The sequence below is a fragment of the Aulonocara stuartgranti genome (genome assembly GCF_965226115.1).
Source record: "Aulonocara stuartgranti genome assembly, chromosome: 17".
Taxonomy (NCBI): Eukaryota; Metazoa; Chordata; class Actinopteri; order Cichliformes; family Cichlidae; genus Aulonocara; species Aulonocara stuartgranti.
This window is the reverse complement of record NC_138953.1, coordinates 33,990,726-34,003,548: the sequence shown is the minus strand read 5'-3', so window position 1 is coordinate 34,003,548 and position 12,823 is coordinate 33,990,726. Positions and strand designations below refer to the sequence as shown.

The 12,823-nt window shown below is 43.3% G+C and overlaps 1 protein-coding gene across 3 annotated transcripts in view; it reads right to left on the bottom strand.

Annotated features, from left to right (window-relative positions):
* The window catches only part of dock4b (dedicator of cytokinesis 4b), a 143,936-nt gene extending 135,924 nt beyond the window's left edge, over positions 1 to 8,012 (bottom strand). For all 3 annotated transcript variants that reach the window (XM_082510636.1, XM_082510638.1, XM_082510637.1), the window contains exon 1: positions 7,789 to 8,012. In XM_082510636.1, coding sequence (XP_082366762.1) covers positions 7,789 to 7,825 — 37 coding nt within the window. In that variant the 5' untranslated portion in view covers positions 7,826 to 8,012. The remainder of the gene's footprint in view (positions 1 to 7,788) is intronic.
* Positions 8,013 to 12,823: the final 4,811 nt, after the last annotated feature.

Below are 12,823 nucleotides of genomic sequence, written 5' to 3'. Positions count from 1 at the left end.
CAATCGGGGTAATGTCCTTTGATCTCTCTACAAGTGCAACCATAAAGATTTGTACATTTTGCTTTGACAACTTCAAAAAGAGCAGTTTGCAGCCTTTTCAATGCTTTTCTTTTTACGCTTCGATGAACGGGGAACATGTTTAAGAGGATTTGATGGAGAGACAAGCATGTAGCACCACAAAAGATGTATAGCATCCGCCGTAGCATCCGCTCTACTGCAAAGCCTGAGGGACACTCATACTGATTTATCATATTCAGAGTTCCAGTCCACAGAGGCGGCTGCTGCAACCATGCACCAACAAACACAAAGCTCCATACGAAAAATTACACACATAAGCCCACAAATATGTATGTAACACCAAATGTACAAGACACAGAGGAGCACAGAGGAGCACACAGTAGCTGGCGATATCTGGGACAGGCGAGAGCGGATTCATATGGAAGAGAGATAAAGGTGAAATAGACAGAGTGAAGTGAGAGAAAAAAGGAAGCCAGACTGCAAAGGAATGAGTGAGCAAGTTAAAAAAAAAAAAAAAGAAGCAGAAAATGAGATAAGGGTCATCGCGGCGCAATCTGCTGTCTCTGAAAACAACTCACTCTGCAGGAATGAGCAGGAGACTGCAGGGATGGCAACAGAGAAATAGATACAAAGAGGGAAAATAGGCATTGAAACGACTTCAATTCAATACAGACAGACACCCAGAAGCACTTCCATTTAATTAAGGCAATACAAGAAAATGGCAAGAGGAGCGAGAGAGGGGACAGATAAACCCAGCGAGGTTTGGGAAGTGCGCATGAACGCCCAGTCAAGGTCATGTAATGACGTTCAACAGCTTTCAGCCTGAAGACCTTTCACCTCCCCGTCACTGTCTCACTCCACAACACTAATCCTGACGGACGCTGTGCTGATAAACTCCTAATAGTGTCCTTGACAACCTAAGCTGGACGGTTCATCAGTCCTTGTGTTATTCCATCTGTAATATACTGCAGCTCAATAGTAATACAAAATAGCTCTTTTTAAATCATTTAATTTCATTATTTTATCCAAGTGATGACAGCAACTCGCAAGTCCAAAAACAACTCTACCAGACGCCATTCCAAAGTAAAGCAAATAGAGAAAAAAAGGGGCAGACTTGGGAAAATGAGTACTGGACCAAAACACTCTGTGTGACCCTCCTGTGGCTGTACACCTACGAGACACACACACCCACCCACCTACCCACTGGATAATTAACAGGGTATAAGTAAAGACAGCAACCCACACCCATTAGCTCTGTTTTTCTAAAGTCCTTTAAGCATACCATGACACTTTATTAGCGATCAATAACACATTTAAAGATATGAGATTTAACCCGGGCAGACCGCGACTGCGATTTTATTAACGCATTAATAATAAAGCGAGTGGTTTTTAGTAACTTGAGGGGCAGCACAAGCAGCTACCAGTTACCCAAGGTTTATTTGAAAACGGAAGCCTTGTGGGCATTATAATGCGTCGGGGCGGCCACACTAACACTCACAAATCAATGTACACTTCCTTTACAGTCAATACATGCAAGCCTGGATTACAGCCACAGGACACAGATTGCTCATGCTAGTCAAGTCCAGGCGATGCTTTTTCTGCAGCAAATGAGCATTAAAAAAAATAAAAATAAAACGAGTGTCTTTTGATGCATAAACAGCTCTTCTCACCTGCCAATCACTATGATTGTCACAAGCCGACACCCTTCGTTTATGAAAATGGTATGTCAGTCTTTTTTTTTTTTCCGCCTCAGCCCACACAGATGATACAAACACACACACCCTCCCCATGTTGCCTCTCCTGCAGGAGGGCTGCTGATCAGTTAGGCTGCTGAATTTCTAATAGGACATATCCTATTAACCTCACTCACACAGGGATCACGAATTGATATCAAGGAAGGAGAACCGCATCAGGCCTGCTGGAAAGGCAGAGTATTTCCCAGCCAACCGTGATGCTTTTATCTTAATACAATAATAATAATAATAATAATAATAATAATAATAATAATAATAATAATAGCTTCTTCTAAAACAAAGAAAATCTATTAGCAGATGTTGTTTTTACTTGACAGATGTCTGATTTTTTGCATTTCAAATATCACACAAGTAGTCAAAGACAAGCACTGTTACCATATATCTAAATGGGGTGAAGAAAACAGTCAACATAAATCAATTGTAAGAGAAAGATGTAGACAATTTTACATTATTATATTATAGTATAAAGAATATTAGTCCACAGACAAGTTGATGAATTAAGTGCCAGTATAAGTAATAGCCATTATGATGACCATGTGTGCTCTGGTTAAAAAGAAATCGCTTGACCACCTCTAAGCAAAAGCATAATCTCTTTAGAAGCATCATCCCTTTAAGTATCCCAGACTGTCAGTGGAGTGGAAATCCATGAGAGCTACCCCACCACCACCACCACCACCACCTCCTTCAGCTACCTCTCTCATCACTGTACATGGATATGGACAATTACAGCACACTGGCTTGTCACCCACACCAGTGGGATTCGCAAGAGTATCTCCCCCACTCTGTGTGTATGATGAAGAAAAGCCAAAAGGAGGTAAAATCTTGTCACTTCTAGAACACAGAACAGAGATCAAAGAAACGTCTCTGTTTCCTGTGTTCGGCGTTGCAGAGTAGAAACAAAAAGACTGCTTTGTGGTTTAATGGGGACTCCATTACAAATACAGCAAGGTTTAATTGAAAAATACACAGGAAGAATCAGTGGTGGCATTTCTCACATCCTGGTCTATGTTTGTGTTACAGTGGCTATTATCTAGGTAAATAGGTGAGGATTTCTTTTTCCGTCTCTGTATGCATAAATCTGCATTCAAATATGTGCAATCTGCTGGTATAGGAGATGATTTTGTTACCGGAAGCTGTCTGGTTTCTGCCTGCAGTGTGAACAGTACTGATCAGTCACATTTTAGCAACTTCTGACCACAGTATGGTGGAAGTCATGGCCTAGATATCTGTTAACCGTAAATGTCCTCGCTACACTGGAAGCCCTGAAATGCTGGCGGTTGTCCCCAGAGGCTAACTCATTAGACGATAGCCGATGGGCTCCCAGATTGGTGATGAATAAAAAGCTCATTGATTCCGTCATGCGCCACATGTCCATGTAGATTTATTTACCCTTTGCATTGTGCACACCAGAGAACAGATTGTGTCTGGATTTTTAACTCTTTTTGTTTTATTTTGTACATATGTTCAAATCACTAGGGAGCCTCCCATGGTCTCCTCGTGTGCTAAATGATTGTCTTGGACGAGTACGTGTGCAAATTTGTGTGTTTACAGGGGAAGGGGTGCTATCTCTGCAGATGGAGGCGAGGCAGCGGGCAAGCAAGCAATTACAAGCTGGTTGGCTTACACCTCCCCCCACCGTCACCCATACATCGCCCTGGGGCTTGCTTGCATTAAGAAATCATGGGTATAATGGTGGAATGGGCCTCAGGGCCCCCTCCAAAACAACCTGCTAATCCCCTTGTGGTGATGGGAGGGTGTTGAATCTGGGGGTAACAGGGCATCCCGGCCGCTCCGACAATGAGTCCACCCCTGACACGCGCCAGCGCCCTCAACCACCCATCGCTTCACACCGCACCTCCTCCAACCACCCCAATCAACTACAGCAACATCCTCCCGAGGGAGGAAACAAGCGATGTCAGCCACGGGAGAGGAAAACCCCCCAGGCCCAGCGTCGCCCCTCCATCTCAGCTGGGCCTCGAGCAGAAACATTCAATCAGATCACTGCGCCTTTCTCTCTGCATCTCCTGGCTGTTTTTGTGCCACAGCACTCAAACAAAGGATGCACGCTAAATCGAGCTTCGCCAATCAACCTCTGGTAGAGAATTCAACTTGCACAAACAGATCCGAAGCAGCTCGTTAAAATGGTTTAATTATGTATCCAAATTGTGATGAGCAATGACACGCTTGATTGGTTGTATCAGAGGGCCTTAATGAGGAGAAAGGCCTCACTCTGTCTGAGAATTAACATGACGTCTGCTCTCGCTAAACATGACACAATGCAGCCTCCAGTGCTCTCTCTTTCCCTCGCTCTGTCTATTCAGCGACTGAGTCAAAGTGTGTTTGTCCTGGGCGGCATTCGTGACAGATTACTCTTCATCTGCTTATGGAGCGTCGGACAGACTTCCTCGGGTAAGTCTGTCATCAAATATTCGGTTTAGCTTAAATCAACGCCATAATGTCACACCACCTCTTATTTCTTTCAATGGCAATCTCATCCTGTTTACCAGGAACCTGTGCCATCTCTGTGCTGAGATCTCTGACTTCCATATATAAAGAGATTTTTCCTCTTTGTTCAGTTTAGTGTTTCCCCATCCCAGCCCCAGCAAGTCCATTTAGAAATCATACATTAACATCGTCTCATCAATCTTCCAACCTTCTAGCTTCAGGTTAAAAACCAGTAATCATCCCGCTGGTGGGCTAATGGGCACCTTAACATCAACTCGCCGAGAGTCCATTCATATTTCATGAACGGCAGCGTCCCCCCATCTTCCCCGGGCCCCGCTCAGCTTGTAAGGCAAATCGACATCAAAAGCGTCAACCTTCCAATTAGATGGCGAGACATTCTGATCTCATCTCAATTTGGCCCGAGATCAAATCTTCCCACAAAGATCCAAGGAATTCCGAGCCCTTTTAGTTAGCCAGCCTACCCTGTCAAACGGGGAGAAAATGTTCACTGAAAGCACTTGGAGGAGGAGGTCGCATTAAAAAATGCCTAACGCAGGGACCTTCCTGTTTAGATATCGAGATATCACAGCAATTCCAACAGCAACAGTGTTCAAGAAAGGTGCTAGGGGAGTGTGGTTGAAAACAAAGACCAGATGTGAAAACATGACGTTAATCCTAGTGAGGTGCGACTTAGAGCAATGGCACTTCAGGCAGTGTTTTGGGAAGACCTGTGTAAAGCACCAGATGTTCCTCCTGGCATGAATAATTTGGACAGTGATTCCAGGTGGGCATCAATGGCCACTTCACAAATGAGGCTATTTTGCCGTAAGATAAGCATCAAGTTATCCTTTTGCCCCGCAAAATAAGTGATCGATGTGAAGACCAGCTGATTTCATATATTCTCTGTTATTTGTAAAAACAATGCAGCAAAGACACTAAGCTACAAGAAGTATATATAGTCTAAAAGCCTTAGAAATGCCTCAGCTCCTCAGACAGTTTTTTTTCCACTCTTTTCTCTATATGAGGTCAACGAGAGAGGATTTCCCTAATATGGTCACATCACCCACGCAGCTCTGTTAGCACAAAAGCCCCACCCACCTGTTGTTAAAACACTTGTTTTTACAGAAGGAAACCAATCAGAAGAATGCTGGTTTAACAGGAGGGAGAAGGGAGCTTTTTTACCCAGGCAATGGATTCACTGCAGCAAGGCCCAGAGGAAAGTAAATAAGAATTACTCTGAGTTGTCAGTCACAAAAGGCTTCTCCAGTAGACTCCAAGAATAAAAATACGGAGCTGGAAATAAAGGAAAACAGCCGCCCTTCTTCTTTCACTCCTCTAAGGGTCACTATATGTTACAGAAAGTGAAATTCTCATAGTGTGGCAACCCTATCTAACACCCCCAACATTCACACCCAGTATGCGCCTGTAAGCAAAGTTCTTTCTTCTATATCTTTCTCTTTTGTTACGCAGCTATTCCTGTCACCATCCCTATAAAAGGTCAGCCTTCCATCCCACCTTTGACTGTGACAGTTGTGAACCAATATAAACACATATTTCCTTCCAACAATGCAAGGAAAAACCTCTTTTAAACCCCCTCTTTGTTGCTCAATAGTTTCTCTAAAGTCTGTCAGTGTCTGGAGGGGATATCACTCATTCTGTTGGTTCGAGCGGATCAATAGAGAGACTAAAAACAAATCAACCTGCCCGAATCTCTGACTGCGACCGCTTAACCTGCTGAAGCTGCAATTATCATAACTAAAAGCAATCTGTGTCAACCTTTCTTGTGTGCGTGTGTGTCTGGCTCTTCAAACCTGAATTTCACAACAGGAAATCAGCACAGTTCCTTCCTTGAAAAGGATCAGGCCACACAGAAGAGTGCCTCTGCCAAAACAAGTCTTAGAAAATAAATCTCAGCCAATTAATGGGGTCTTATTGGGAGTTATCGAGGAAGAGGGTGTGTGTGGGTGGGTGGGGGGGGGGGGATCAAAAACCTTAATCCAATTAACAGGATGCCCTCTAGCAGCGGAGGGACAATACAATAGTGAGTATTTAGCTTTCAAAATAAATGCCCTCCATTTATCCAGCCAAGTGAACTTTGACAGCATGGAATGGGTTTAAGTAGCTAAATGGAATAAATCTATTATGTGGTATAAAAAAGTTTAAAAAAAATAAAATGATGCAGGCTAATGGTTCTGGACACTCTACCCTGCACGTGATTAAACACATTACAATATAACTGCAGAGTGAGGAAGGTCAGATATTTAGCACTTATGAGGGCAGGGAAGGGAAACTAGTAGAGCACTCAGGTGACCAGATCACAAACGTGTGACATGGAGAGGTCAAAGGCCAGTTTCTGGTTCGCTGTGCTTCACTGATTTCAAGTCCAGGTGGCAAAAAGCACCCATAGCACCCACAGTGGGATTTCTGAACACCTCAGACAACATTGAGAACCAAGGAAAGAAGGCATGATATGAACACACTGAGTACCTGTGCTTAACAGATCACAGTTTTATTACTTTGAATGGGTTGGCTTGCTTTAGTTGCAAAAAAAAAAAAAAAAAAAAAAAAAAAAAAAAAGCTCAAATGATCGTTGGCTCCCTTTTACACAGACTCAACCAGAGCAACACACACACACAGAGGACAGTACAATATCTCTAGGGAATATTATTATGAGACATTTAAGCCGCCTCTCAGCGGCCGCATCTCAATAAGATGCCCCACCACCACCCTCACCCTCTGGATTTTTTTTTTTCTTTTTGCGTTTGAATCCAGGCACAAGACGAAAATTCCTGCCACACCAACAGGGAAAAGTCTGTGTGGGGTTTTCTTTCCTTTGCCACATTTGGCTTCGTTTGCTTTGCTGTCGCTTGTTTGTCTCACTTCACTGTTTGATCCAAGAGCCCCCCCTCCGACAGTCTGAACAATGCGCACTGTACGACAGGCTGCACACATTTCCAGGACTTCTCAAGGTCTGGGACAATCTCCGTGGTAGAAAAAGCATCAACAATAATAATAACAATAATTTTAACCCCCCGTTCGGCTTTCTTTCGAAGAATTTCTAGATGCTGGGCAAAGCACACACAGACAGACATATAGCGACTGGCTGTGAAGCAGCTGATTCCCCCCACCACCACCACTGAAACAGACAGAGCCTGAGCAAACACACAGCAGTAGTGAAGTCAAAATAGCTCGCCAGTTCACATCCTCATAATGAAAATGGGAAAATAGGGCAAAGCGCGAGCAAGACTTAAAAATATCAAAAATGTGGCATTTGGCAAATCAGGAGGAGAAGGAGGAGGGGGAAGAAGAGGAGGGGGTGAAGCGGGCAACCTTATGCTTTGCAATGTGGCAGTGAGATGAAATCCAAGCTCCCATCACTGGGTTGTTTGAAAGAGAGCGCTCGCCTCGTGATAAAAACACAGTCATTCGGTCTCTAACTGCGCCGGGAATCAGCATCCAAGTACAGCCACTTCACCACCTCCCGTGCGCACATTAACACATGCCCTTACAGCTGAACGCGAGTGAAAGCAGTTTATTTTTTTAGAGGAATATGAAGGCAAATTAAACTTACCGACGCCGTATTTCTCGTGTTCTGTAGGTATCCACATGTTTACTGTCGGTAAGTTTAAGTGAGTGGTCGGAATAGCAGCGAAAAGCAAGGTTTGGGTTCCGTGTAACGCATTCTACTGGCGTGCTTTCCTCCGCTCTGTAGTAGGAGTCATTGTTTAGGTTACAGCAAGAGAAAGCGCCTCAGCCGCCGCTGCTGCTGCTGCCGCTGCTGCTCGTAGTGGTACGGAGACGCGTTGCCTTTAGGTTCTGTGGGAAATGTGACACCCGGAGAGGTCAGAGCACTTTGGAGCCCCCTGCGAAATTATTGTTTGTTATGGTCGGAAGATTTGGAGAAAATGAACGCTGTTCGTATTTAAATACCAGCATTTTCGTACTTTTTAGAATGATTAAGCTTTAGCAGGCTGTATTTGTAGCCCAATGCCCTGTTCAAAACTGTCACGGCAATGGGTTCAATCGGGGTTGGAGCTAGTTATTTGTCAATCCTACTAACAGAGCAATAACACATTCATTGCTAAGTATGTGGCACTGTTAACTTGTTTTAACATTAGTTTGTTTTATAGTTAAAAAATGACGACTCAACGAGCTACGGTTACCAACTAGCATAAAAAGCAGTAGGAGTAATGTTAGCTTATTTTTCATAGACAATACAAACTGTTAGTTTTTTAAAATATTACTTCAGGGCTGTTAGCCTACACATAATATCATTTAAATATGTTTCCCTGAGCCCCCACCACACACACACACACACACACACACACACACACACACACACACTAAGTTGAGGATTCATTCCATCTACTAGTTATTATGTGGGGGCTGAGATTTAAATGTCTAACGAGAAAACCCCCGAGTAGTACCTGAACGCAACAACATCGCCAGCAAAGCGAAAAAGCCGAGTGACGCATTGTGGGACTTGTAGTAGGTACCCAGCGACGTCAGTGAAGGTCCCTTTATCTACAGCATCTTCGACACATGACGGTATTATTCTGTTTTTGGGACTTTCTGGTGAGTATTAGCTGGAAAGATGTAGGTTTAGTTTTATTTCAGGGTAGCCATGACGGTCGCCAGAGCGTCAAGACATGTAAGCACTGATTTACAGTCATCCATGGAGACATTACAGACCAATAATATCAGGATATTGGTGTAGAACATGACCTTGCAACAGTGGAGAGCCCTCCCGGACACACAAGGCTTCTACTGCATGAAAAATACATGAGAGTCTTTGAGGAGGAAGCGCAAAACTGGAGGGAGTTCCACTGCCAAAAAGAAAGAGTTCAACATGCATGAGAGAAAAGAGGAGTGTATGTGTATGTGTCAGTCAGTGTGAGTGTCTGTTTTTATGAGACCCATGCTCATCTCACACACTGCTTTCCCTTTTCTTTTATTCTGGACTAATCACCTGCCTGTGTTGTGTCAGCTTGCGTTGTGTTCGAGTACAAAGGACTTTTTTTAAAAAGCCATTCTAATGCACGTTCATTTCTCATGCTGCAAACGGTGCATTAAAATGCTTTGAAGTGTCAAATGTGCTTCTCTCCCCTCCTTGTCTCACCACTACTTTGCACGTCCACGTACCCATCCACCTTTGTAGGTTATATGGTAAATTATGAATGGATGTGCTGTGGAAAAGCAAGCAACCTGAGGCTCGGTGCTGGCTTTGGAGGTGAAATTCGGCTACTGTTTTTACCATGATCCGGTGCACTCCCTTTTTTTGCTTGGCCTTTTGCTCTCACATACAGCATCTAACATAAATGCCAATAAACCTGGATTAATTTTCCACATTGCAGTGCTTTATGCCTATACTCTAGTATATTTCTGAATGGAGAGTTGGGGGGCTGTGGGTATAAGAAAGGTTTTGTAGGGAGACTGTTGGAATGTTACTCCATATATGAATAAATCATAAGCCGTGGAGGACCCCATGGATTCACCCCCCTGAGAGGACAGGACACTGGAGCTAGTGTGTGCTTTTTTATGTAGTGGAAAATGGACTATATTCTACATCACTGAAGCAATACTCAAACTCGTGCACCTTTGCCAGTGTTGTGATAACAGTTAAAAATATGACAAGACAAAAGGAAAACATAACGTGGACAACAAGCAACCAAATAGGAACTGATTGAAATTTAAAAAAAAAAAAATAGACTTTTATTAGTCAGTGTTTCTGTAAAACATATACCTTTCTCTTTTTGCCAACCATTTGCAACTTGACGTTAATAGGATTGAGGCCCCCCTTCATTCCTCAATATTTTACTTCCAAGCAGCCAGACTTTTAATTTTTAAAGCGGTTTTGACCAATTGGTAACCAGGATTTGTGGATGTGTTCCAAGGTTTTTCTTTGGACATTGGCTGCTTTTTCACTCATTTTCAGTCCTTCCTTGACAATTTTCAGAGTAATGAGGGCTTTTGGCATCCTGAAAAGGATAAGCAGAAGAAAATGGGTGTTCAAGGTTCAAAGTCCTTTATTTGTTACATGCATAGTTATACAAGTATAACACACAGTGAAATGTAGCCTGACACGCTCCTCGACATGTGCAAAAATGGGGGGGGGTAGAGGAAGAACATATATATATATATATATAGTATATACATTGGGTGAATGTGCGGTAGTAGCAGCAAGCAGGTGAATTCTGTACATTAATATGAATAGACATCTGACTATTTTACAGAATAGACAATATAAACATATTTAAAATTAAAGGAATTTGGAATGTACATTGTGCCTTGGTTTAGAGTGTCTGGAAGAGAGTCCTGTCTCAGTCAATTATAGATGATGTGAGAGGGCAGGTGTGTGTGTTTAGGGCCCGGGTGGCTTGGGGATAGAAGCTCCTCTTGAGTCTCTCTGTCCTTGCCCGGATGATGCGGAACCTTCTACCAGATTGCAGAAGTTGGAACAGTTTGTTGCCAGGACGGGACGGGTCCTTCAGTATCTGCGCTGCTCTAGTCCGGCATCTCCTGGTGTAGGTGTCCTGAAGCAGGGGGAGCGCAATCCTGCAGCAGCGTTCTGCTGTACGGATCACTCTCTGGAGAGCTCTTTGGTCCTTCACACAGCTGTTCCCAAACCACGATGTCATGTTCTGTGTGAGGATGCTCTCCACAGCGCCTGTATAGAAAATCCTGAGGATCTTTGGAGAGACCCTGAACTTCCTCAGTTGTCGTAGGTGATACAGGCACTGCCTAGCCTTTTTGGTCTGGACCTGAATGTGGGCAGCCCATGTCAGGTCTGAGGAGATGTGGACACCAAGATACTTAAAGGACTGCACCCTCTCCACTGGAGCTCCATTGATGATAATGGGCTTGTAGTCTCTGTGCTGACTCCTTCTGAAGTCCACCACCAGCTCCTTGGTCTTGCCGACGTTCAGCTGGAGGTGGTTGTCCTGGCGCCATGATACCAGATTCTTCACTTCATCCATGTAGGCCGCCTCATCGTTGTTGGAGATGGCACCCAACACCACTGTGTCGTTAGCAAACTTCACAATGGTGTTGGAGCCATGGGTGGCCACAAAGTCTGAAGTGTAGCGGGAGTAGAGCAGTGGCGAAAGGACACATCCCTGAGGTGCTCCTGTGTTGATGGTGATGCTGTTAGAGGCGCATCTACCCACCTTCACCACCTGAGTTCTGCCAGTGAGGAAGTCCAACACCCATGCACACAGACGGCTGTTAAGTCCCAGATCCCTGAGCTTTGTGAACAGTCTGCAGGGCACTATTGTGTTATGGGATTATTATGGGTGTATGGAAAGGCATTAACCAGTGTTGTTATACACATAACGGACTACATAACAAACATAACAAAGAGGCAATTTTAAATTGTAACTTTAAAATCACAAAAAAACATATTTTTTTTCTAATTTCTATAGCTGAAGCTATAAAAATGCCAAAGACAACACAGTTATATGCTGTTATACAGGCATGATATAGCATTTTTGTACCAACAAGGAAATTCCCAAAGAGCTATAAGCTGGAAATGTATGTCTTGACATGGTGTGCAGCGCTGAGGAAAAAATGGAGGAAAACTGGACAAAAAGAGAACAAAAGAAGAAGTGGCAGGTCTAAAAAAAAAACCTATCTATCTGAAAGTCACGTCTTTAAGAAATAGAGAGAAAAAAAATCAAGCAAAGGCCTGAAAGAGGAACTGAAAGATGGCTCTGGCCCTTCAGCTTACACATCAACTGTTCAGTGAAACCTCATCAGAATGTCCTCTGTAGTAGGGTGGCTGCCAAGAAGTCATTCTTAAGGAAGGTAAACAAGAAGTGATAGAATGATGAATCCAAATTTGAAATCTTTGGCTCAGATTGTAAGGGAACACGGTGTGTGGTGGAGGCGCTGTCATTGTTTAGGGCTCATCTCAGCCAATAATGTTGTCAAAATGGATGGAACAGAATAGATTTTGATCCACCATGCAATACCATCTGAAAAGCATTTGATTTCCAGCAGCTTCAGCTTTCAGCAGGACAATGATGTCTGGTTTTTTAGCTTGTTGTTGGTGATTATGATGATATCATAATATATCATGCATGAATATGTAATTCACGTTTTATAAATTATAAAATATTACTGTCATGAAGTGAAAATGATATGATGTTGTACTAAGGTGTTATAGGTGTGAAAACCAAACAAATTGGTCATTTTATTAGATTTGTATTGGGTAGTTAGGCAACATGATCACTTCATAGCATATGATATGGATAAGAACCTTCAGGGGCCTTTGATGCACCTGCGTGATTTTGTGTATTATTATAATGAAAATGAATTTGCTGTGCATTTAATGTCTGCAGTGTCAACCCATATGACACTGTGAGCCCACAGACAAAGGTAACAGCTGGAGGAAGATGGCAAAACATGGAGAGAAGGATTACAAGTAGAATATCTGTTCAATGACCGAACTCTAAAAGGATTATTTCAGTGTACTGAGGACAGGTCGAGTCACCCGAGCAGTCTGCTCAGGTGCTCGTTTTGCCTCCTCTCCTCTTCCCAATCCACTTCCCCCATGTTTCTTCCCAAGATAATGACATTTCTTCCTGTTTTCTCTGACTTTCATCTCA